Source organism: Callospermophilus lateralis, chromosome 13 (assembly GCF_048772815.1).
Source record: "Callospermophilus lateralis isolate mCalLat2 chromosome 13, mCalLat2.hap1, whole genome shotgun sequence".
NCBI classification, from domain to species: Eukaryota; Metazoa; Chordata; class Mammalia; order Rodentia; family Sciuridae; genus Callospermophilus; species Callospermophilus lateralis.
In genome coordinates this window covers 81,423,408-81,450,532 of record NC_135317.1, presented here as the reverse complement: position 1 = coordinate 81,450,532, position 27,125 = coordinate 81,423,408, and the positions used below count along the sequence as shown (strand labels likewise).

The following is a 27,125-nucleotide window of genomic DNA, read 5'->3' as shown; positions in this document are numbered from 1 at the left end:
CACTCCAAAGACCTTCTCTTTTCTTCTTTTAGGCCAAATAATTCAGAATAAGTATTGGTTTGCTGAATGATGCTTTTTTTCTTCTTCTTCACTTCAACATCTGATCTTACAGAGCAGAATATTAATAAACTAAGAGAAATGATGTAATAGCAACTTGAGAGTATTTCTAGCTCTTATAAAACAGCTTTATTTTAAATCTTCAAACTAATAAAACCTTGGATATTTAGAATTGATATGTATATAATCAAGTTCTCATATGGGCATAAATTTGCCAGAATTTTACTGATAGTCATATATTACTTTTGAGAACAAATGGAAACAGAACATATGGAAATACAACAAACCTCGCTAATTGAGAACATTTCAACTTGGCAGCAGAGAGCTGAACGTACCGGTACCTAAGGAAATGCAATTCTCTCTCTAAAGTAATGTAGTGAGCACAGTGGGTTATGTAAATGGAGTCATGTAAATTGGTGGAGATGATACACATAAAAAGGGGTTGGAAGCACTGATATAGCATTAAAATATGGAGTTCTTCCCATCCTGTCATTTATTCATTGTGCACCTCTCTCTGGAAGGATCATACCAGACCCACCAGAAGTGTTAGAGAATGTGAGATAAAATAGATGAACAGCTTTGATAAGAACTCACAGAAATAGCAATTCACAGCAAGCCTGCATTTCATAACATACCCTCACAAAGGCCTTTAACATTTAGAAATTGGATTTTAAAATAAGTTACACATTAATAATTATCTTAATTCCCTGAATTTCTGGTTCAGCTGCTAGTTTTGAATCAAATTTATTTCTCGTGCCTTAGATACTCAGAATCTGAAACAGAAACTTAAACTTCCTATCAAAATTAAAATCCAAACACACTGTCTAATTAGTGTTATTCAAATGGCTGGGACTTTGAATCAGTGAACTATAAGTTTACTATAGTTGCAGTGTTTTCCATATTGTATATTTTATATTCTAAATTTCCTATCCTATTTTTATTTTTATTTTTTATTCCTATCCTATCTTTTTATATTGACTTGATTATAAGGTAATTCATTCTTTTATCATGATTCGCATTTATTCTATCAATATTATATTCATAATTTGGTTTCCATTTTTCTGTTGAAATGAATTGGTGAGAACTGAGAGCAGAGAGGCAATGGATACCCTTCCACAGGAGGAATGCAGCCCACCATTGCAAACATGTCCTCCCAGGGATGTGGGGTCCAGGTGGGAGTAGAGGAAACAGTGGAGACCCCATGCATGTCTCTCTAGCACCAGATAATCTTACCATTTCTGGACTAAATTTGAAAAAAACAATTATGAAGTTTCTTGCCTTCATTTTATGCAAGTTCTCACAGCTGCTGGGATAGAGGCAGGAGTGATACAAATTATACAAAATATGCTGATTATTTTGTAAAGATTCTTGAATACTTTTATTCAGCTTTTCTATTTTGAAAAGATATTATTAAAATTGTACTCTGCTTTCTTTAGTCTCATGCAAGTTTTCTTCTCTAGGTAGCATATTCTTCCCTTCTCATCCCTGTCCATTTTCTGTGTGAGCCGGTATCCCTTGCTGCCCTCCAAAACCCAAAGGATAGGTTTTACAGCAGGCTCTAACCAGCCTTCGGTGGGGAACAAAGCCTAGTAACAGACGCTGCTCCTGGCAATCCAAACTACACCATGGCCCTTGGACTAGCGTGAGTTTAAAAGGAAAGGATTTCTGTAAAGTGCTGAATTATGAAGGAGTATTGATTGTGTTTGTAGAAATATCTAGAAGATTTCATCTTTTGTCTTCTAGACTCGCTGTAATGTGGAGAAGCGTTTTAAGTCTTATTTACTCTGAATGTGGTACCTTATCTACTAAATGCACATTCTATTCTCAAATGTGACCTGTTTTCTCCCTCCCTTAGAAATAATCTTGGAAAGTCAGTGGTGCCAAAGCTGAGAAAGTTGAGCTGCACGGGGCTCTTAGCCACACGCACACCAAATAATATTTTAATTGGCTAAGCTAATATTTGATCCAAGTTCATAAAAGTTTGAAATCAAATAATTAAATGCAAATACGGTCTTCATCCCAAAGACGATAAGAATGCCTTTAAGCTAATATTTTTTAACAAGAACTGTTCAACAGTGTTCTCTTGTAAATTTTATCATACCTGAGGCACTTTTCCTCATTCGATTAGCTGGAAAGCTGAATTTATCCCGAGGCAAACCAGACATCTAGTACCGGCTAAATTCAACAACTGGAGCTTAAATTTGGCTTAATATATCCCCACTTGGATCTGCCTGTTTAATTCTCTTTCATATGATAACGTTGGTTTATTCATAGTCTTGCCTTGCCACCTGAACAAACTGAACCTCATATCTTATTCTAAGAAAATAAGAAAACTTTGCAAAACCCACAAAAGTTCCTGAGTGGAAATCAAATGCAAACTTATGGCTCAAAAACGGTTTCGGGACGTGATTAGAAGAATGGGGGGAAGAGCTTTTCTCTGAGGGAGGTTTGCTTTTTATGAATGTGCATGTTTCCTACTCATGTGGGGACAGATGGTCTTTAGAAAAGAATAAGGACTATGACTCCCAAGACCAGCCTTGGCAGCTGCAGTTTTAAGGCTCATGTTTGAAATGTAGTACGCTACCTATTTCATCACACTTTGTATGGATTTGCCCTTATTATTAAGCATATTTTATGCACAACTTTATTTGATGCTTAGAGACAACCAGGAAAATGTTGGATTCTATATCCCTTTAAATTCTGTTTCCTGGCTCAAAACATTCAGTCGATTCCCAGCCAGAGCCCTTATTTTTTCTCATTCTTCATGCAGCCTAATATTTTCACTATCATCTGGTGCAACATATGATTTTTTTCCTGGCCTCAGATCCCCTTTAGCGAGGCCTTTTGTCCTCATTTTTATCCCTAAGAATTCTGGAAAGCAAACTACACATTGTACATAGACATTTTGATGGAAGTGCTCTCTGTCCATCCATGCGATGGTCCCTGAGCACCACACGCAGTTCCAATATAGGTTTCCTGGAAAATATTTCGATTACTGCTTTACAGCATCACACAAATATAATGCTTTTCCTATATTTGTGAATATAGGAAATAATTTTGAATCAAATGACATTTTTTTCCAGAGATAAATTGTATTTGAAGTTGATTTTGAATTCTTCAAAAATAGCTGATAGTTGGAGGACTGGCACACAGAAAATGCTTAGTATATTTTTGTCAGATTAATATGTATACGTTTTACATTCATGGGAGCTTAATGCAAATTAGCAAGTCCAATGATGTAGGCACTGGGTGTCTAGTGGTGGTGGTGGTGGGGGGCGGTGTGCTGTACTTGCTCTATGTGGGAAATAAGCATAAAATCATGTTCTGAGGTCTTCAGCATGGTCACTGAGGGAGGTAATGAAGGTGTGGAATGTGGTAATGAGTTCTCCACCTAAGAAAGTCCAAAGTCCAAAGGACTCAAGGACAGAAGGCAAGCTTGGCACTGTGTACAAAGCCCCTAGCCAAAATTCCTGTTTGAATCTGTTTCCCAAGAAAGCACAGTATATAACAGAATTTGTGCTTTTTGCTTGCTGTTATAAATCAATTTCACACAAAACACAAATAAAATCTGCCACGAATTTGATGTGGAAGAATCAAAGGTGAGAGAGAGAGAGAGAGATGTTGGTTTAGAATATTTAATGGAGAAATTTATTAACGTATTTATTGAGCATCTTCACTGTGTTTAGCACTTGCCAGGTTGTAGGAATATACCTGCAAAGAAGACCAGGTCTCTGCCTTCAGAACTTTTATTGTGGAAGGGACAATGGGCAATTTTTAAAATCAGACACACATATATGTCTGTTAGAAACAAGCAGTTTTATATAGGGGCAGAGGGAATACAAAATGCTGCGTCGTGGTTACCGCTGGTGGGTCAGGAATTTGTTTATGGGGGAACACACAGAAAGCCTGAGGGGCTGGTGATGTCCCAGTGTTTCAGTTGTCTGACAAATCTGTTATGTTATGTACATTAACTTTTTTTTTTTTTTTCTTTTTTGGTGGTACTGGCAATGGGATCTAGGGCCAAGCACATGCTAGGCAAGCGCTCGACCACTGAGCCCAGAGCCCCAGTCCTAAAAAATATCAGGAGGGCGGGGTTGGCTCTAGGGATTGAACTCAGGGGGCATTGGACCACTGAGCCACATCCCCAGCCGTATTTTGTATTTTATTTGGAGATAGGGTTTCACTGATTTGCTTAACGCCTCCCTTTTGCTGAGGCTGGCTTTGAACTCTCGATCCTCTTGCCTCAGCCTCTAGAGCCACTGGGATTATAGGCATGCACCATTGGGCCCAGCCCTAAAAAAATTTTAATGATCATAAAATACACATAATATCTATCATCTTAACCATTTTCCCATTAGGTTTAAATTTTCTTTTATATGGCAATCATTTTTTAAAAATTTTCCTTTATTTTTAGGTTCTCAACATGATTAAACAGTAGGTACAGAGTTTCCTTGTGTTACCTTCCATCACACATTTACAGCCCTCCCCCATGATCAGTGTTCCCCACCAGAGTGATGTATTTGTTGCATTTGATGAAATTACATTTTCACCCCAAATTCTTGGTTCACATTAGGATTCACTCCTGGTGTTGTATATTCCATGGGGACAAATGTATAACAACATGGCCACTGTTACCAAGCTCTGCCTGTTCAGTCCCCTCCCCACCTGATGCTTGACACCCACTGCTCTTTTTACCATCTCCATAGTTTTGTCTTTTCCAGAATGTTATATAGTTGGAATCGTTAATATGTAGCATTTTAAAATTAGCTTCTTTTTACTTAGTGATACCCATTTAAGATTCCTGCATGTCTTTTCATGGCTCGATGGCTCATTTGATTTTGACACTGAATATTATTTTGTTGTCTGAGTGTAACAAAGTTAATCATTCACTCACTAAAAGGGCATCTTGATTCCTTCCAAGTTTTGTCAATTATAAGTAAAATTGCGATATAAGCATCTATGTGCATTTTTTGTGGGGATCTAAACTTTTAATCTAACCATTTTTAAATACACAATTCATTAGTGCTAAGTTGTATAGCCAATCTCCAAACTTCTTTTCCTTTTGCAAAACTAAAATTCCGTGTCCATTAAACAACTCCAGCCTCCAACCACTGTTCTACCTTCTGGGTCAGTGAACTTGATGACTGCAGATACCTCATATAAGAAAGATCATAGTGTTTATTATTTTGTCCTTGGCTTATTTCATGTATCAAATGTCCTCAAGGTTCATCTGTGGTAGCATGTGCCAGTCCCCTTCCTTTTTTAGTATCCCCCCCTGTGTGTACATTGGGGGGGGCAGGTTTTGTTTCTCCATTCACCCATTTATTGATACTTGGATTGCTTCTACCTTTAGGCTCTCGGCAATTATCTATTTCTTTTATACTTTACATGTATTTTAAAGGAAAATTTGTAAAAATAAGGCAAGGTGAAGGAGCAGACAGTGATAGGACAGTAGAGCTTCTTCGAAAAGAGTGATCATCTCCTTGAATAGATGAGTGTAGTCAGTGAAGTGAGGAAGTGAGTCTTACACAACAGGGAAAGAACCATCCAGAAAGAGAGAGTAGAAAGGTCCCGAGGACAAACAAACTTGGTACATTAAAGTAGCACCAAGAAATACCAAGAGGTGCATCTAGACAGGAGTGGGTGAGGCAAGGAGATGTGCTGTAAGAGTCAGACTATGATAAGGGGGATCAGTTTTTATTAATGCATGAAATATTGTTTTGTTCCAAATATCAAATTGATGTCATTTATACTCAATTCTGTATTCTGTGTCCTAACAGAAGAGATGCCAGACATCTCCAGGCACACAGGAGCTGCTTAGAAACTGTTGCAAACTTTGAATTTATACCTGCCAATGATACATTATTTCCTGTAAGAGGGGGTGACTTTCATGTAAATGAGTTCAATTGCCATTTTTGAATGGCACATTGTCTCAAATCCTTGTGGAGATTAAAGTACCATCCAGACAATTGAATGAAAAAGCAAGTGATGGGCTGTTGGGTAAATGTGGAGTAATACATGTACTAGTTTGCTAAGAATTCAGTGTCTTCTTGTCAAAAATCCCATTCAAAATTGCGCAGAATAGTAGAGCTATGGTGACAATAGAGACCTTCAAGTCCAGCCCTTGGTATTGACAGACGCAAAAACATTAGACTCAAAGTAGTGACAGGCCCATGATCTCACAATTTAATAGAGATAGAACTAAGACTGGAAATGAAGACATATTACTGAGGAAGACATATTCCTTCTCTTTAGGAACTCTGCTGCCCTTTGGGGACTATGTATTTTGCAGGCATCTCTCTGCAGGTGACATTCTTTACACAGTAATATTTTCTGAGCCCTGTGTTTCCTGGGCACTATGGTAGGCACTGGATTAGTGACATTTTATGCAAAATGCCATATACATCTTGTTCAAAGTGGGCTTCAAAATTAATAAACAGAATGGGAAATGCTTAACTGAAACACTAAGACTAAATCATACTTTCTTAAATATTGTTTTTGATCAAGAAAGGGATAAACTTGCATGTATTCACTCTTCTTTGCATTAACTTTGGAAAACTGCATAATCAGAGATTCTGCTTTGTCCGTGAAATGTCACAGTGGGGAAAAGGACCAGATTGCTGTTGAGGAAATTCCCCTTTCAGTCATGTACTAGGTGAAAAAAAGGAAAAAAAAAAAAAAAAAAAAAAAAAACTTCTCCAATTTCTAGCTGAGATTATAAGAAAAATAATGCCTTGTGAGGATACTGTACCTGTATATTTTTTAAAGTTCACTATTAGTTAAAGTGTCTTTGGCTTTAAGAAATGAGTTATTTCATTTATTTTGCTAATAGAAAAATAGACTCAGAGGAGTTTAGTGACTTGCCTAACAGGGTCGGTCCCTCAGACTAGAGTAGACCTCTGTTTTCTGTGAATCTCTTTGAACAGTGGTATTAGACCACAAGATCAAGTTGATTTAAAACTTCTTTGATTAATGAGATCTGTTTTTCTAACCTGTACTTAAATAAGGCAAAGGTGAAGAAACTTATTTCTTAGCCTTGATATCTGTATGGTCCAAATGTTAAAAGGCTGGGGTGAATCTTGCCCAGAGGATCCTCCACAGAGACATCCTTTGACACTACACTGTCTTCAGTCTCAGTTGTGACTACTGTTTATAATGATCTCTGACATTTAAGATGTCAAAATTCCTGACAGGCGTGGTGGTGCTTGCCTGTGATCTCAGCTACTAAGTCTAAGGCAGAAAGATCACAAGTTCAAGGCCAGCCTGGGAAATGTAGCAAGCCCTTTTCTCAAAATTGAAACAATAAATAAATAAATAAATAAAGGGGCTGGGATTGTGGCTCAGTGGTAGAGCCCTAGCACAGTCGGTGCTGGGTTCGATCCTCAACACCACATCAAAATGAAGGCATTGTGTTGTGTCCATCCATACCTAAAAAATAAATATTTAAAAAGTAAATAAATAAATAGATGAATGAATAAAAAGAGCTGAGGGTGTAGCTCAGTGGCGAAGCACCCTGGATTCATTAAGCAGGGCCAGGAGAGGGGAGATGATAAAGTTCCTTCAAAATCATCAAGATAAGGTATGTTACATCCCCGTGTGCCAATACTATATTGTTTCAAATTCTCTGAGGATGATGCATTCATAATATAATAAGACTTTTTTTTTTTTAAGAAAAACTGAAGTATTTGATTATTCAGCATCCGCAAATCTCCACCCCTAGTAGGTGACTGAAACTTGCAGGCTGTGATACAGGAAGAAAAAGCTGTAGGAATTGAAAGTGATGCCTCTGTAGGCTTCCGATCCCTCCATGTGAGGGCTCTAGGGTGACACAGGCCCATTCATACAACACTTCTAAGTCTTAGTTTCTCTTCTGGAATATAGGAATTTTAATACTTTCTCCATAAGCCTCTTAACTAGATTCAATGAGAAAACATGTTAAAAAAAAATACCTGGCATACCTGCAATACCTTTTCAAGATGGAGTCTTTTATACATTAGCTGCTACAGGTCCCCACCCCTAAGCCTGTTCTTTTCTACATACTCTTACTGACACCTGGGGTTCTACCTGTTCTCTGAGAACTCCCAAATCAAGACCATAAGCTCAGGCTTCTCTGCTGAGGTCTAGACTTTTTTTTTTTTTTTTTTTTTTACTTCTGGGCATGTTATGAACATCTCCCTCAACTCAACTTGGCTGTTCCTATCTAACTCCTCCAATCTCTTTATCCTGGTACCTTAAGGTTGGCTACCACCACACTTCATTAATAGATGCCAAGTAGCCATGCTGGATGGCTTTCTCTGTATTAATCCAAGGTCAATAAGCCTGGATGCTTTTCAGGTCCTTCCCCACCCCCATGGCCGTGTTTCCCATCTGTCTTCCTGCAGTGGCCTCGGTTCTCATCTCCTTCATGATCCTGCTGCCTCCTCACCCTCCTGCGCACACCAGTCCCTATCCTCCACTTTCAGTGGGAGTTTTCTTTATTCATCAGAAAACTGACCATTTCCTTCTTTCCTAAAACCCGTCAGTGCTTCTGTACTGCTTTATAGTAAAATCCAGATGTTCTGACATGTAATGCCCTTCTCAGTCTGAAACCCTGTGGTTCTTCCATATCTGAACCATGAAGTCTCAGCTGCATGACAGTGTTCCAAGGACCTCCCCTTCTGTCCTGCTCTGAGTTTTTGTATAAGGGACATTGTCTGCCAGGTCAGGACTTTTCTTTCCACGTGTTGCTTAGCTCATTCCTACTCATCTTTCAGAATTCCTCAGATGTCCCCTCCCCTCTCCCCCCAGGAACTCTTCTTGTCCCTGAGCCTTGTGTTAGGTGCTTATCCTGTGTGGCCCCCAAGGCATTCACTGCTTATCTGTATCACACTGAATGAACTACTGTGCGCAGAGATTGTTTTTTACTCCAGTATCCTCAGCATCTGGCTCAGGGCTGCCAAATGAATGAATGAGTGAATGAATGAATTAATTAATTAATTAATTAATATGAGTGAATGAATTTGTACATTGTGTATATATGAAGGTATAAAATAACAAAGCACGCAGTTTTAAGAGCTTTTTATTTCTATGTGCATAAAAAGTACCTATGTCTTATGTACATATTTTTGCACACCGTTTTGTTGTTCCTAATTTGCGTAATGAGGGCAGTGAATTGTATGTTCTAGTTGGTCAAAATAGTTCTTGAGTTAATAAGCTTATATGTGGATACCTATATTATTGCAAAGGATTTATAGGCATGAATTTGAAATCTTCAAGTTTCAGGTTTTACTGGAAACCGGGCTAGAATCTCCTCTTGGACGTAAACATCAAAAATACCCGGCCCTTCATTCCCAAGCCCAGACTTTAAGTGCACTTTGTTGGTGTGAGAAAGTTTTAAGTGAACTTTGTTGGTGTATGCATGTTGCTCTCCAACCTCTCACAGTTCTTTTGAAATTATTCATACAAAATTATTCAAATTTAGCCCTATTAACATAACTTTACAAATAGGAGCTGGGGTTGTGACTCAGTGGTAGAGCACTTGCCTAGGATGTGTGAGGCACTGGGTTCGATTCTCAGCACTACATATAAGTAAATGAATAAAATAAAGGTCCATCAATATCTAGAATTTTTTAAATAAAATATATTCCTTACAGAAAATTCATTTCTCTTTTTCTGTATCAAAGGAAAAGACCTTCTGAGAACAAATTGTGTGACAATTTATAGATGGTCATCCCCCCAAAAGCCTTGAGAAAAAGAAATATTCTCTAAGTGCAAAATAGTACCTATTCCCCCACCTTTATGTCTTTTAAAAGGCTAAGTTTTTCTTATTAAGGCCGGAGACCCTATCTCAAAAAAAAAAAAAAAAAATTAAATACAAGGGGCTGAGGATGTGGCTCCGTGGTTAAGTGGGTTCAATTCCTGGTATCCAAAAAAAAAAAAAAGTTTCTTTTCCTCCCACTTGTCAGCAAATAACAATTCATACTCCTCCCCCAAAGCTCCCTGGCTCAGCAAAGAACAACACTGTGAAAGTGTGTTGTATGTAGTGTGTTGAACAGGAAGTTTTACAGGCTCTCCCACTGCCGCAGCAACCAGGGAGGCAGAGATAAGAATCTTCATCTTCAGACAGCCCCAGTGCTATGCAGGACTGAGAAGTCGGCCCTGTAATATATTCAAGAAGACCTAAGGGTTTACTTTCCAATAAGGAGGGGAAAAAAATCTGAGCACCCCACTGTGAGCTTATCCTAATGCTGCTTCATATAAAAAGTGGGTAATTAGTCCCTGAGTGAATAAAGTAGAATAGATGATAAGAGATTGATACTTAGAGGGGAAGCACAAAATGCTCTTGCCAGTCATCAAATTTTAAAGGCTATAGAGAAAGGGTTGGGGATGCTTCTGTCTGTTTACATACAATCTCCAACTCAGAATTTGTAATGATAGTTCATTAACCAGTGTTTTTAAATTGTATTAAAACGAAGCTTATATAAATTTCAAAGGCGCACTGAGGGTGCCAGACGCAGGAGATTTTGAGACCCAGCACCAAAATGCCACAGCACTGGTTGAAATTTGGGTCTGATGTCCATCCCTGTACCTCCAGCTGGGGGTCGATTGCCAAACCCTAGATGCGGTGCAGTGCTATTTGATCTGGGAACCAAATCCCCAATACATTTATTTTTGACAACTCCAGAACACGCATTTATGTTTTCCAGATTTTGTTTTCTCATATAATTTAACGTGAATTTATCTGTGAATGTTTGGTGTTGTAGAATAACACGTATAGAAGAGTTAAAACTATAAATCTTGATTTGGAGGAAGGACATCTCATGGAAAATGGTTAAGATGTTAAATTTCTATTTAAATGGATTAAATTTTCCTGAAAGGGCATCATTTTGCATAAAACTAATTCCATGAGCATTGTAGAAACACATTCAAGTTTCCTGAAAAATAAAAATATAAAAAAAATAATTTTATATAAAAATATTTATATAAAAATAAATGTGAACCACCCATCCAAATTTTTAAAATCAGCTTCTAACTAGAAAAAGGAGGTTGACAGCCACGATAAGGTAACAGGCCATTTTTACAAATGTGGCTATATCATTCTTGAACAAGTGAACCAAAAATATCAACAGTAATTGGTGTATTTTCTGAGGATGCCTTGACTGATTCAGCGTTCTCACCCCAAAGAACTTAGAGTCTTTGCAGAGAGTGGACAGTTCAAAATAGACCAGGCCGTGTCAGCAACTTCTATCAGCAAAGGAGACTGAATCAATTGAAATTGCTCTACATCCCTTTCCCCATTCCCTTTTTTACCTTATAGCTTTTATGTTAGGATCCTTACCACCTGTATGGACACAGACACAAAATAGATATTTAGCAAGTAAGTATCTTTTGGTACAATTAGCAGATTAAGTTTTGTTATATTTAGTGATGAATTCATTGAAGAAACTTAATCAGATCATTAATTCAATCATGTGAATTCAACTCTGTTGATTTAGAGAAAAATTAGATATTTGAGCCAGTCACTATGGCTTCTGCCTATAATCCCAGCAACTCAGGAGGCTAAGGCAGGAGGATGGCAAGTTCAATGATCGCCTCAGCAATTTAGCAAGACCTTGTCTCAATATTAAAAATAAATTCCTGGCAATGTAACTCAGTGGTGTAGTATCCCTGGGTTTCACCCCCAGCTTAAAGAAACCAAAGAAGGCTATTTGACCAAAGCTTGATAAATCTGTATATTTTTCTGCCAGAAAGAAAATTCATGTATTTTTACAATCTTGGGGGAAAGGTGTCAATTTGAACATATTCATAAAGCTAATTGAAAGACTTTAAGTGATCATTCTATAAGAATGTGTGAATAAACTGGAATTGATGATCTGCCCTTTGTTTTCTGCTCATGGGGAATGGGTTCCCCACCCTTCAGAGTGACGTAATTTATCACAAAGTGTTAAACATCTTTCTCAAAGGATACATTTATCAAAAAAAGAAAGTTTCAAAAACAACTTTCTAAAAAGGCTATTATTCGTTTATCTTACATTTTACACTGTTCACATTCCTACACCCTCCCTATTAATCTCTGACTGTTGCTAGCTTTACTTGTGAGAGTTGTCTTTCACTATACTGTAAAATAATATTCCATTTCAAATGTTTTGTAGTTATGTTTAAATCACTATAACACACACCCATGTAGATTTTTGTACAGAGGTACAACATATGAAGGTATTTCTAATTGTTTACGTTTTATAATTTTGAACTAAATATACCTCTAAGTCCTTAGCCATGTTTATAAATAGTCTAAGTAATTTAAAGTCATTTTTAAAAACATTTCCTATAAGGTAGGTTGAAAATGCTTTATTAACTGTGAAGTGCCACATATATAAAATATCAAGTGGATACCAACTGAGCTGCCAAGTCTGATGTCACAAGAAGATGCAGAGCTCCTGGTAGTGTGGTGTGTGTCTGTTTGCACGATTTATTAATGATCAAATTTTTTTTGCATCTGACTTTGAAATAGATGTGGTACTCAGTTCTTACACTCTGTATCTATTTCAGCACTGATTCCTCACTGTTTCAAATTTGGGTCAGAGAATTGGGGATAGAAAGGAGCATGTTTAATGCACGGTTACAACCCAAACATAAACACCAAAATCGTCTTGAACACATTTCAACAGTACACGTGGGCTGGGCTTGTAGCTCAGTGGTAGAGCACTTGCCTAGCATGTGTGAAGAACTGGGTTCAATCCTCAGCACCACATACGAATAACCATAAAGAAAAATAAAGGTATGTGTCCATCTCCATCTAAAAATAAAACAGTAAGCAGACTTCTTGTATATACATTCAGAACTCGCAAACTGTAGATCGTGCTCAAAATACTGGATATGCGTTACTAAGGTAACCATTAACTTGGTTTAGTGAGTTTAACCTTTTACTCATACCATTTGGTTGTTTTCTTCAAAATTCTTCTTATTTATTTTTACCCAATTAAAAAGCATCTTTTTACTTTCTGTGCAAGGGTGTATGTAAACACACACACATCTGTGTATTTTTTCCCCAGCGGCTTCTATATACACATTGTAGTAAAGTTGTACAGTTAACATAAATAAACTCCAGGAGAGAAATTCCAACATTCCATTTTCCATGGCCCATTGTCTCTGTGTATATCTGTACGTCAGTCTGTCTTTTCTGATTCTGCGGTGGTTCTCTCTTATTCAGTATTTATAAGGACCTCTAGGGCAGATGTCTTACAACAACTGGATGCTCACCTGGAGTTAGGCAGAATGAATCGCCTATGTCCGGCTTCTCCAAAGAGGGACCCCACCACCAGAAGAAAAATAGAAAAGGACACAATCAGACTTTAGAAACCATGTTCAGGTTAAAGGGCACCAACCAGCCTAGCTTGTATTCTGCCCAAAGGACAAGACTTTCATTTGATAACCATCATTAGTCACTGAGATATATATTTTAGAGAGTTCCCAGTAGCGACTATTCCGTTGGCAGTCAGTGGAGTGTACAGATGGTTCATTAGCATAGGCTAGACAAGTCAAAGGCTTTCAGAATCATTTAGAAAATGTCAAACAGAAACAAGAACCCTGTCACTTTTTATTAGAATTAACTACATCATACCCTGGACACAGATTTCACCTTGGGTCAGAAAAATTAATACAGAATTATATGAATTGTGTAATATACTGGGTTAAGATAGGTCTTTCTCTAGGGACTCATTTGCTGGCAATATATTATGATCCCTCTACTTTAGGAATCCTCAAACCTTTCCTTTTGTAGAATATGAAAAGAGTTGACCTTGCTCAAAATCCATTGGTGTCTAATTGACTTGAGGTATATGCAGAATTTCAACAAGACCTTCTTCTAAAGCTCTTTTGTGATCATTTTTCCCAGGAAGCTTGGTGAGTCCAGCTCACTGAATATTCAGCAGAGTATAGAGTATGCTTTATGTCAGGGGGAAAATACATCCACTCATTGAACACACTGCTTTAGTAAACGGGGAGTTAGAATGCCATTGAATTGTTGTTTTCTTTGTTTTTTAAATGCAGATGTCAAAAACCTAGAGAACTTCCAGCTGGTAGAAGGTGTTCAGGAACAGGTCAACGCCGCCCTGCTGGACTACACCGTGTGCAACTACCCCCAGCAAACAGAGAAGTTCGGGCAGCTACTTCTGCGACTACCCGAAATCCGGGCGATCAGCATGCAGGCTGAGGAATACCTCTACTACAAACACCTGAATGGAGACGTGCCCTACAATAACCTTCTCATAGAAATGTTGCATGCAAAAAGAGCCTAAGTTACGACCCCTAAGAGTTCTGCTTCCAGAACACAAAGAGATTTGAGGGGAGGGGAAAGAACAGGAAGAGGAAAAAATACTCTGAACTGCTCCAAGCAACACTAATTAAAAAACTCGGTTAAAGATACTGAATTTAAAAAGGCATAATAATCAAATACTTAATAGCAAATAAATGATGTATCAGGGTATTTGTATTGCAAACTGTGAATCAAAGGCTTCATGTCCCCAAAGGATTCATGTGAAAGACATTGTAACGAAATGGATTTGAACTCACAGATGGATTCCAACACTCTGTCAGAATAAAAATGGACAGAACAATTCTTGTATATTTAAACTGATCTCCACTATGAAGAAATTTAGGAACTAATCTGTGTTATTAATTAGGCTTATACAGTGGGGGATTGAGCTTATAGAATTCCTCCCTGGTGAAGCTGAACTGAAACATTTCTCAAGAATGCATCAGCTGTACCTGCGACAGCCCCTCTCTCTTCCTTGGAAGGCCTCGCACCTTCTGCCCTGTGATCACCAAGTCTGTACAAAGGACCTATGCTCAGCCACGCCCATTAGTAGCTCCACTAAATCATGAATTCCAAATGTCTGTGTCTTAGACCTGCAAACCGCTAATAAGAACAATCTATAAATATGTCAGCTTGCCATTTTAAATATGTTCTCAAGTTTGTTTTGTCACGTGTTCATGATTTTACAAAGAGCAGACAGTATCCCTCTTCTATATTATATAAGCATTCATGAATATTAAGGGAAATGACTACAAATTTTTTAAGCAAATGCTCCATAACTAAAGCAAGTTAGATCTTATTTCTGCTACTGTTGCTGAAATGTGGCTTTGGCATTGTTGGACTTCATAAGAATTTCTGGCTGAAAGGCTTTTTAGGCTACATCTGCCCTTTTTAATCATAAAGGTTTGTAGTTCATTTTAAAAAAATACAGCATTAAAAAATCTTTTGCTGGAATGTCAAATAGTCACAGTCCTAAGTAGTTGAACATAAAAATTGAAGCATGTCAAGCTATAAAAATGAAAAGGAAGGAGAAGCTGATAGATTGGTTGACACAAGGTTCATTCTAGTTGCCACTGAGCATCCCCTATCTTGAGATGGGAACGGTAATTTTTGAATACAGCCTGGAAAAATACAACAGTCATTTAAATCTTCCCCAAAGAGGAAAGGAAGAGAGTGATACTGACCTTTCTAAGTCATAGACCAAAGTCTGCTGTAGAACAAATATTGGAGGACAAAGAATTGCAAACAAACTCTCCAAACAATGCCGTCAGTATTATTAACACGCAATGCCACAGGTATGAAAGTCTTGCCTTATTGTGCGATTCTGGAAGGTAGCTGTGCGGATGTGGATCAACTTTAAAAATAAAGTATTAATGCTTTTAAAGTCAGATAAAATATAGTGTTTACATTCTTTAGGTCCTGGGGGTGGGTTGGGCGGGGATCATGATATTACAGAATAACAGAAGCAGTAATTTCTTTAATGTTATTTTTCTGATTCGTAATTATTTTTAACAGGACTTAATTATTATATGTCGTGAGACACTAAAATCAAAAACGGGAATCTCATTTAGACTTTAATTTTTTTGAGATTATCGGCAGCACAATCACTTGTAGAAACTGTAAAAAAATAAAGTATCTCCTTGTCCCTTAATTTTTTTTTTCATAAATGTTTCTGGCTTTTGGATAGTTTATTTATATTGTATATCATAGTTTCAACTGTAGACAATTATGATGCTAATTTATTGTTCTCGGTTTCACCTTTGTATAAGATATAGCCAAGACTGAAGAAACCAAATACATGTGTTTACTGTAGCATGTCTTCAAGTTAGTGGGACATAGTTCAGGGACATAGAAGGGTCTTAATGAATTAAAATCATCCACTTGATTAAATGTCTGTAAATCTTCCTAATTCTTACTGTAGTTTATTTAATATCTATTGTAAATTATGGGACCTGTAGCTTCCTCTGTTTTCAAGTAAATTTAACAAGGTGGAGTCTTACCCGGTTTTCCTTTCAAGCATTGTAAGTCGTATACCAAAGATATTAGTTATGACATCAGCGTGTACAAAGAGAATTATTTTATTACTTTTATTAATCACCTTTAATGCCCGCCCACCCGAAGGGTACAGGCTAGCAAAGCCCAGCCTCGACGTGTGCCGTGTCTGTCACCTATGTCATCTTCCTGGCCCAAAGAGCAGTGAAGAGTCGCCGGCCAGAGCTCACAGCCAAAGCACCCCAGAGCTCGGCAGCATCACTGCTACCCCCATTCAAAACAAGTCAGAAGACACGTGGAGGGGCACAGTGGTGTGGACAGTCAGGAAGTGTTCCATCCCTTGTGTGTGTGTGACAAATAGGGCTGGGGATGTGGCTCAGTGCTCCATGCCCTTGAGTTCAATCCTCCATGCACCACCCACCCCCCAAAAAGTCAAATACATTCACTCCTATCATCCATGTTTCTTCCTACTGAATAGTGACCCTAAAAAATGTCAAATTTTGGTATGTTGTTAACCGAGTGGATCACACCCTGGGAATGGTTAGAAAGAGACCATATGGAGTTACGTCCACACTGCTGGTGACATTGAGGACCGAAGCTGATAAACAAGAAAGCACCACAGCTGCTGGCTGTGACCCATCCAAAGTTGGCAGATGCCATTTTTCTGATGTTCATTGTTAACCAGTTTATAACCAGACATCCATTCAGCCAACTGCCTTATCGATTACAGGACTTATTAGTAAAAGCAGACTCAAATATAAAGGTTTTTGGCTTAGCTGGGTTTATTATAGCTGGTCTATGTTTGTAAACATGCAACCTGTAGCGTCCTGAATATTTGTGTTACAGATTTTCTGCGGCTGCCTTGGGCTCAAATCCATGCCATGTTTAGAGTGTGGAGTCGGTTACTTGTTGACGTTTTCTTACTGTATCAGTGAAATACATATTGTCATGTCAGTTCTTGCCAGGAATTTCTCAATAAAGTGGAATTTTTTTTTCAGTATTTCAATAAATATTGATATGCCCAGCCTGATAATTTTTAAAAGTCTTTATGTTGTCCTTATTCTACTGGGTGCTAAAACTTCTGAGTAATTAACTACTTGATGGGATTGGAATCAATAGAATTTCACAAGAGGAATTACTTTCCTTCTCTAGGCACTTTTGATAGTCATCCGATGCCCTGCTTTGGATACCTGAAGCATTAAAGTAACCATAATCCATGCATCACAGTTTCACAGAGGAAATGAAGCATTTGTGTCACTTACTGTTATAACTGATTGGTGGAAAAAATTTTATTTATTTGCTTATTTTGTGTGTGTGTGTGTGTGTGTGTGTGTGTGTGTGTGTGTGGTGTTGGGGATTGAACCCAGTGCCTTGTGCATGTGAGGCAAGGACTCTGCCAACTAAGCTATACCCCCAGCCCCCAAAATCTTAATAGTATCTAACTATGCACGCTTTATTGATTCCCTTGCTTCTCAGAACAACTTCATGTAGTAGCATCCTCATCTTATGATCTTGCATTATGAGAAGGAGCAGGGATTTGATCTTTGGTTTATGCAGTGCTGGGGATCAAACACAGGGCCTCATGTGTGCTAGGCAAGTGCTCTACCACTGAGCCACACCCCAGCCCAGGAACAGAGCTTCAAACCCAGGCACTTTGACCCCAGGATCAGCACACGTAAACATCGTGCTATTCTGTCTCGCAAACAGGATGATACCTAGGAAAAGATACTAGAGAAAAATCAGGCATCCGGTTCAATGAAGTGTAAGTACTCAGGAATAGAAAAGCTTTCATAGTCTCCATAGTTGAACCATGCAAGGTAGGATGCCCATGTTCTAGAAATCAGCCTCCTTCAAAACCATTGAGTCTTTGGAGATGTCTTTGTGTTTTCTTTTGTTTTGGGTTTTGTTTTTGTTTTGTTTTGAGAATGGGGTCTTGCTAAGTTGCTGAAAGCCTACAACTTGCCATCCTCCTGCCTCAGCCTTCCAAGTTGCTGAGATTACTGGTGTGCACCACCACATGCAGCTTGGAGATGTTTAATGAATCCATTCGGGAAATAAATAAAACTTATATTATAAAATAACAAAAGAGGGGCTGGGGCTCAGCAGTAGTAGCACACTTACCTGGCATGTGTGAGGTATTGGGCTCGATTTTTCAGCACCACATACAAATAAATAAAGGTCTATCAACAACTAAAAGAAATATTAAAAAAAAGCAAGAGCCATCAAACAATAATGCTTATGAGTCCAGCCCTCCCTGATTAGCCCCCACCCTTCTCATCCTCTCTGGTGGCTACGATGCTTAGGAGGCACAAGTCCTTTGCCAAGCAGATCCTAATTTTTCTTAGGATCCTTCAAAAAGACACCAAGGAGTCAGACCCAACACACTGCACCTGGGGATTTTAAGTGCAAAACTGAGATTTTTGGGTAACAAAGAGCAACCTCCAAACCCATCTCCCTTGTTCACCTCTAGGAAGAACTTTTTCAAAATTATTCTTGCTGACATCCCATGAAATATGAAAATACATGTTCATATTTAATTGGACTATAATTTTCATACAGAAAAGTGTACACTTTGATACATTTTTACACACGTATACATCCAGGTAATCAACACACAATTGAAGCAAGATAAACATGAACTTTAAAAAAAAAAAAATTTAAGTAGTTATATACATTTTTCTCCCAACCCCCTCCTGGATGATGGCAGGGGTCATTGTGATGAGAGCCGAGGCAGCCCTCCTTCCCTCACTGAGAATAACATGCACCAAGTTGCTAAATCCATCAGCATGAGCAGCCTCTAAGGATAAAAAGGGGGGGCTCATGCTGATGTGCATTTGATTGTTATATTTGATATTCAAAATAACTTTGCGGAGGTTTATACCTTTAACTAAGTTTGACATTCGGTTTGAAGCCATCTCTGATGTATATTTTTATGAGAAACATGTGCAGTCTCTGTTCAACATAACGCAGGTCAGAATGCTGCAGTACTTAGTGATTTTGACATTTCCCTGGAATAATAAAGACCAATTTTCCTTAACGCTGAACAGGAAGTGTATAGTTTAGTCACTCAAAATAAATACTCTTGCAATACTTTAACTGTTTCACATAGGCATTTGTTTTATGTTAAGTTAGGAATTAATAATTCAGTGACTGATGTCAGGCTGTGATTGTGGTTTTGTTTGTAGAAAGGCTTTGCATGTTGCTAGGAGAGAGGGGAAGGGGAAAGGGGGGTGTAATTAGACTAATTGCTGAGTATCCCTGAAGTAAGTTTGAAACTAAACTATCAAGAAACAGGAGGCTGCAGAGGGCTGGGCCTCCATGCCCCACTCCAGCCGGCGCAGATCAGACCTCGGGCTGCACCAGGAGGTTTTTTGGATTCTAGGCCAGCCTGCCTGGGACACTGCCTCAGACCTGAGACTCTCCTTGGGACCCGTTAGTCACAAAGAGCCCAGGAGGGACGGGAGACCATGTGCAGACACCTCGTTGGTGTGTTAACTCTTCAATTTTATGGAGGTAGCCAGGCCCATCAGCCAACAGCGGTTCCCCATCCTTGGTGTCCTGGAGGATGGAGCTGCCTGGGCCAGAGCCTTCCAGCTCTCTAGTAACAGGAATCGAAACCCCTCTGGAGTCCCCGCCACCAGGAGACAGCCTCTCCTGCTCAGGGCCGTCTCTAGCTTTCCTTCCTACACCTCTCCCTCGTTCCACATGGCCTTAGTCTCCAACTCCCACAGTTCCTTTTCTTATTTCTTTCAAACCAGTGCATGCCTTTCCTTCCTGTGGCTCTAGATCAGGGGCTTGACCTTTCTGGCCTGAACTTTAGCAGCAGCCCGAAGGCTAGACCCCTTCTACCCAGTTCAACCCACTCCAAGCCTCCCTCTAATCCTTTGACCCACAGCAGTCTTCCCAGCTGAGAGCTGATATCATTCCTTCGCTGATCGTCCAGGGATGCTTACCATCTGTAGGAAAAAAGTCCGTGGAACCTTCCTGACACAGCCTCTACCTGCTTTCCCAGCCTCTCTCTCCAGCCTCCCCACACCACCTGCTGTTGTGCAGCAGTCACACCAAACAATCTGCTCCCCTGCGCCTTTTGGCCTCTCTGTTCCCACTCATGCTTTTCCCCAGTGGCTGGAAAACTTCAATCAAATTCAAAGAGACCTTCCTGACTGTCCTTCCCCATCCATCCAGTACATCCCCACCTCCTGGGTCTCAGATTTCTGGTGTGGTTGCTTTGTTGCTGTTGTTGTTGTTTATTTTTTTTGAGACAGAGTCTCACTAAGTTGCTGAGGCTGGCCTCAAACTTGTGACCCTCCCGCCTCAGCCCCCTGACTAGCTAGAATTACAAGTGTGCGCCACCGCACGGGGCTCTCGGATGTGACTGTGCTCTCTCGTCTCATCATGTCATTTCCCAGGATTGTCCTTCCACACTGAGCATAAGGGCAAGGACAATGTCTCCGTTGTTTCTAAGCCACTGACTCTGGGCTGGCACGCAGCGGGCCCAGCACGTGGTTTCCACAGAACGTATTCAAGTTTCCCGAATGAGAGCGTAGAGTTTTTTCCGTCACTCAACAAAATACATGAGATAGTCAACTGTCAAAGAAAAAGGTTTATTTTGGCTCACACGCTTGGAGGTTCCAGTCTTTGATCAGTCGGCTCCATTGTTTTGGGGGCCTGTGATGAGGCAAAATCTCGGCAGGAGCATGTGAAGAAGAAAACCACTCACCTCCTGGCCAGGAAACAGAGAAAGGAGGAGGAGGCGGCCCACAATCTCCCCCAAGGGCGTGGATCAATGACCTAAGGTCCTCGCACAGGCCCCACCTCTAAAGCTCCCATCACTGTGATAATGCCACCAGACAGTGCCACCAGACAGTGCCACCAGAGAGCCAAGCCTTCAAGACATGGGCCTTCTGGGCGCATGCAAGATCCAAACAATAGCACCCCTTTTTCATCTCTTGACCTTGACAAGAGACGTCTTAGTGGGCCAACCTTGGGATGATCCAGTGTCCGTCCAATTTGCTTATCCACCCAAGTCCAGAAACACAACTTATTTCATGTTACTCAGGGGTGATCCACATGTAGAACTGCAAGTCAGTGCCCACCCTAAGCATGTTGTCAACCCAAAGAATAACCCCTGAAAATGGCTTTGTTCTATTGATACAAGGTGCTCGGCATTCCTGCTGACCATCCGAAGAAAGAGCTACAAATGGGATTCGAACTGGGCTTTCGAATCCCAGAAAGTCAAACCTGTGGGAGGAAGACAGGTGGATACTGTCGTGGAAGAGATTTTAGCACATGTGGAGGGGGGAAAAATGTCTAACCATCAAAGCCATCCCATGGAACCAACTCTATCAGAGGAAGTGACCTCCCAGTGACTATTCCACCCAAGGCTGGCCTTGACAGCACTGGTGGGGACTTCCGCATAGGAGGGCTGGGTCATCATTAACAATCCTCCAACACCGACAGTCCACAGCTCCAACACGGGCAGCCAAACACACTGGCCTGAAACTTCAAGAAAGATCTCTCCCCTCACACGTCTTCTTTCTCGAAGAAAACTACACCTGCACCTTTGAAATTTTCTAGAATCGTGAGATACCAAGAGGCAAGATCCAGCCAACTCCAGAGATTTAAATGTATATAAAAAAATGGATTTACAATGCTTGTATCAGTATTCATTTATGATACAAGGAGAGAAATCGCAACCTGTCAAACATGTTAAACCAATTCACCCCTACAATAGTTAATGTTCTGAAAAAGAAAATGTCTACTTTTTGAAAAATTGAATTCAACATTCAAAACCCATTCTGGGTGGGTCAAGGGGTGTCGCGCAGTGGAAGAGAACTTGCTTAGCAGGCAGGAGGCCCTGGGTTCCAACCCCAAAACCACAAAGCAAACAAATAAAGATCACTTCTCCAGCATCTGCTGTGCAGTGGAAGATGGCTCATGGCCCTGGTTTCCCTACCTGGACCTCCTCAGAGAGGGTCAAGAATGCCCCGTGGTTAACGAGGTCATACAGGAAAGCCCCCACTCATAGTTCTGTCAACCGTTTGACAGAAGAGAGCAAATTAAAGTTGGAGAACCCCAACATCCACAAAATGACTTGAACAAAGGCAAAGTAATTTGTTCAGCTCCAATATTTCTCACTTGAAAAAAAATATTAATTGAGCATCTATTGTGTTCCAGGCAATGATCTAGTTGAGGAAATAAAAATCAAAGAATGCACCCTGATACGCTAAAGATAATTCATAAAAATAGCAGTATATTTTATGTTTAATCCTGTGTGCTACATATACTATGAAATATTGTTAGTTCTCTCCAAAAAATTTATCCTCCTTTTTTCCCCCTGGATACATGGCCACCCAATTTAAGTCTACATTTTCCAGTCTTCTTTGCAGCTACGTGTAACCACGTAAGACGGGGTTATGGCCATGGAATGGGATCTGAAATGATAAGCACAACTCCCGCTGGTCTTCTCCAGCTGTGGAGGGAAGCCTCTTCCCTTGCTCTTTGGCTTTTATAGGTTCCCTGTCTGGACCCCAGATGTGGACAGTGATCCAGGAGACAGAGGAGCCACCATATGGAAGTGAGTGACCTGGTGCAGCGGTGTCCATGGACCATCCTCAGGTGGGAGAGAAATAAACTGCTCTCTTATTTAAATCACTGTATTGGAGGGTCTCTTTGTTTCACAAGCGCACCATTCACCCTAATATACAAACATGATTTCATGTCATCGTCACGACAATCCCTTCATATGACCAAGGAAACTGAAGCATTCAGGGGTTAAATGGGTTGCCCAAAATCCCATCACTGGTGAGTGATTGAGCAATGGTTCAAAACAAGGTCTGATCCAGACCCCAGGCTCTCAACACTGAGCCTGGGGTCTGGATCAGACCTGCAAGCACACACAATTGACTGCTGCAGGGTCAATCTCCTGAGCATTTTCTTTAGGACTGTAAAGAAATGGTGGTGGCACTACATTTCTAAAATCCATGGCCCCCAAAAACCAGGAATGTTCTTGTCCTCAACAAGAACCTGGACAAGCCTAGCTATCACCACCGACAGCTGAAACGGGTGTCAACTGCCCCACCCACCACATGGACATTCTTTGAGTCTTACATAAATGAGAATTCAGAGTCAGAAACCTTTATTTATATGCCATCTAGACAGAGGCACGGTCATATCGCCAATCTTCCCCAAATACGTGTCCTGAACCATGTTGTAAACTATGAGAGCACCACACGTGTTGTTTTTTTTCATGACCTCAGTCTGATTAGTACTTTCCCTACTTATTTCATCACAAGATCATTTGAGAAATGTCCTACGTGCATTAATTATTAGAGAATATGCAAATCCAAAGCAATGTTTATGAAGAGAGAACATTCTGGGCTTATCATTTCTGCTCACATTCCACTGCCACTTGGAACAGTTAGCAAACTGCTCCCTGTTTTAAAATTTTTTTTTGTTCCAAAGATTTCCCCAGAAAAATAAAATAGGATTCTGAAAAGTTCTGTCCCATAGACGTGGAATGAGCTTCTATAAATAAGAGTAGAAACACATGTTCCATCCCCCTCCCGAGTGTCGCTGTAACAGGTTTTATTTCCCCTTTGCTCCTGCTTGTGGCCTTGTGTTATTTGAGTGTCAGATGTCCCTGCGACCATTGTGCAGCTGGGATTCCAGCCAAGTTCCCCGGACAATGCATTCATCTCCATCTCCCTTAAAGATGCCTTAAAAAGGCCCAACCTCTTAAAGGTTCTCAACCCCTGACAAGGGCGGGACTCAGTCCCTGTGTGGGACTCAGCTGACCATCCACCCACCCACATGCCCACTGCCATTTGTGAAAATAAGGATGAGGATGATGATCAATAATAAATCACCCCTCAAGTGCTGAGCACTCATGTCCTTAAATCATCTCTAATTCTCCCAGCAACCCTACAAGGACATATAATTGTAGTGACGTCATAGATGAGAAAACCATGGCACCAGTCCTGAACGTTTCCTCAGGTCATAGCTGGTAAGTGGCAAGGCCAGGAACAGACCCAGCCAGCTCTGGCCACTCTGCCCAGGCTTCTAATCACAAGGCCATGAATTTTATTTTGTATTAACACAAAACCTACGAAACAAAAAATGGGAGAGATGGATTGTGAAGCTCTGCGTTCACTCTTTCATTTCATTGCCTAACTCTTTGAAAAAAATCTCCCTTTTCTCAACCTGAATCCAAACATTTAAAAAGAAAAGGCAATAAAGCACACTATGGTCATAGGTTTATTTCACACCTTTAAAAACCATCACCTTGGCATAACTAAGCTCTAAATAAAAAGAGCCTAGTTTGGCTTTCTGATTTATATACCTTTCTCTTTTTTGGCTTTTACTTTGTTTAAATAAATTCTTTTTTAACTTACTTTATTTAAAAGTGGTGCTGGGAGTCGAACCCACAGCCTCCCATGTTGGAGGTGAGTGCTCTACCATTGAGCTACATGGCTAATCCACTCTGTTTTGTGTTCATGTTAAGGGAACGCAAATGAGGGCCTGGTGTGTCTTGCACACTAGAATGCAGAACCGTATCCAGCCATATTGTGCCTGAACTGCTCTTGACCAAAGACAATTTTTTGAACAGTGTAGTATCTAAACGTGTGCTGCTTACAAAAACATGGAAGGCTGAAAACTAGGTAAGTATGGAGAGGAAAAGTGGGAACCAGAAGCCAAGGGAGATCCACAGATAAGAAGATAAGGAAACCAGAAGAAAACGTCTAAAATGCATCAAGTATGGGCTTCAGGAATGGAGAGGTTGAAAAAAAAAAGAAAGAAAAAGTAGGAGGTACGCTAAAGTTGTTACATTGAAGAATCCCATAAGCTAAGATCAACTAGATGACAGAATGAAATGTTGTTTCTAATATTAACACTGTCATCATATTACCCCATATACCCCTGGGAAAACTTGGTGACCAAGTTAGGTGTCCTTCTAATAAAATATTAGAGTTGTATCAAATGATGGTAGTGATGTGCTGCACAATGACATTTTGACCAAAGACAGACTATATAGCTCGGTGGTTCTGTATCCTGTGTCACCTAGTGACACATTACAGCCACCTCAGTCTGGATAAATACGAACCGTGATGTTCGCACAATGATGAAATCGCAGGGGTGCCTTCCTCCGACTCTCCCACCCATCATGACAGGCCATGTGGCTGGACCTGGATCAACTCTATTAAGCACCCCAGACGCACCTGCATTATTTTCATGGGGTGCATCTCTCAGATGGTTCTGTGAGAGTCAAAAGAAGGGGTTTTCCACTTACACTTTGATTCACAAGCCACAGCGATGCCAGTTTCCTGTTTTCCAAGCCTTGTGGAAAACTTTTCCCAAATATAATCTGATAAGCAACAAAACCTCTTAATAAATGCAAGATACACAAGAGGACCCATACGCAAGGGTAGGCGGATACTGCTGAAGTCCTAAGGGTGCGACTTCAGGGACACTTGGGACTACAAATGTTTTTACATTTGAACATGATTCAGTGGGAATAGGGAACCCCAAAATGTGCTTATTCTGTAATCAGTTAGTAAAATACTCTTTATTAATAATCTAGCAGGGGGCTGGGGATGTGGCTCAAGTGGTAGCGCGCTCACCTGGCATGCCTGCGGCCTGGGTTTGATCCTCAGCACCACATACAAACAAAGATGTTGTGTCCGCCGATAACTAAAAAATAAATATTAAAAATTCTCTCTCTCTCTCTCTCTCCTCTCTCACTCTCTCTTTAAAAAAAAATAAAAATAATCTAGCAGTGGGCTGGGGATGTGGCTCAAGCTGTAGCGCGCTCGCCTGGCATGCGTGCGGCCCGGGTTCGATCCTCAGCACCACATACAAACAAAGATGTTGTGTCTGCCGAAAACTAAAAAATAAATATTAAAATTCTCTCTCTCTCTCAAAAATCATCATCATCATCATCATCATCATCATCATCATCATCTAGCAGGGCACAGTGACACACATCTATAATCCCAGTGGTTCAGGAGGCTGAGGCAGGAGGATTAAGAGTTCAAAGCCAGGGCTGGGGATGTGGCTCAAGCGGTAGCCCGCTCGCCTGGCATGCGTGGGGCCTGGGTTCGATCCTCAGCACCACATACAAAGATGTGTCCGCTGAAAACTAAAAAATAAAATATTAAAAAATTCTCTCTCTCTCTCTCTCTCTCTAAAAAAGAAAAAAAAAAAAGAGTTCAAAGCCAGCCTCAGCAACTTAGCAAGGCCCTAAGCAACTTAGTGAGATCCTGCCTCAGATTTTAAAAAGGACTGGTAATGTGGCTCAGGGGTAAGCACACCTGGGCTCAATCCCTAGTACCAAACAACAACATTATGGTTCCAAACATGAAAACCTACTCTGCTATCACAATCTATTCCCATGAATGTTCCTATTGTTTGGAAGTTTTAACAAGCAATAGTCTTTGCACCTAAAAGTCAAGGGATAAGATCTTCATGTGCCCTTGCAATTATTACATCATAGACAATTCTGTTCTTACTTAGGTAAGTATTTTGTTGGGTCACTCTTTAATCTGCCAATATAAATGAGAATCGCCTAATTTCTTCAAATGCGCCATAAAAGAAACCATGCTTCTGATATCCCTGTAAGACACATCTTGATTGGGGAGAAGCTAAATGGCAAAGAAATTTGTCTTAGGAATGATGAGAAGTGTCACTCTCCTGGCTAAGGTTCTCATAGTCATGATCCAGAGGCCAAATGCTGGGGCCATGGCAGGATCATGGCACCAATGTTCCCCACACCCTCAACCCCAAC

The 27,125-nt window shown here is 40.2% G+C and overlaps 1 protein-coding gene across 1 annotated transcript in view; it reads left to right on the top strand.

The window, feature by feature from the left end:
- The window catches only part of Nr5a2 (nuclear receptor subfamily 5 group A member 2), a 117,897-nt gene extending 102,947 nt beyond the window's left edge, over positions 1 to 14,950 (top strand). The window contains exon 7 of the mRNA XM_076872929.1: positions 14,086 to 14,950. Within this exon, the coding sequence (XP_076729044.1) occupies positions 14,086 to 14,333 (248 nt within the window). The 3' untranslated portion in view covers positions 14,334 to 14,950. The remainder of the gene's footprint in view (positions 1 to 14,085) is intronic.
- Positions 14,951 to 27,125: the final 12,175 nt, after the last annotated feature.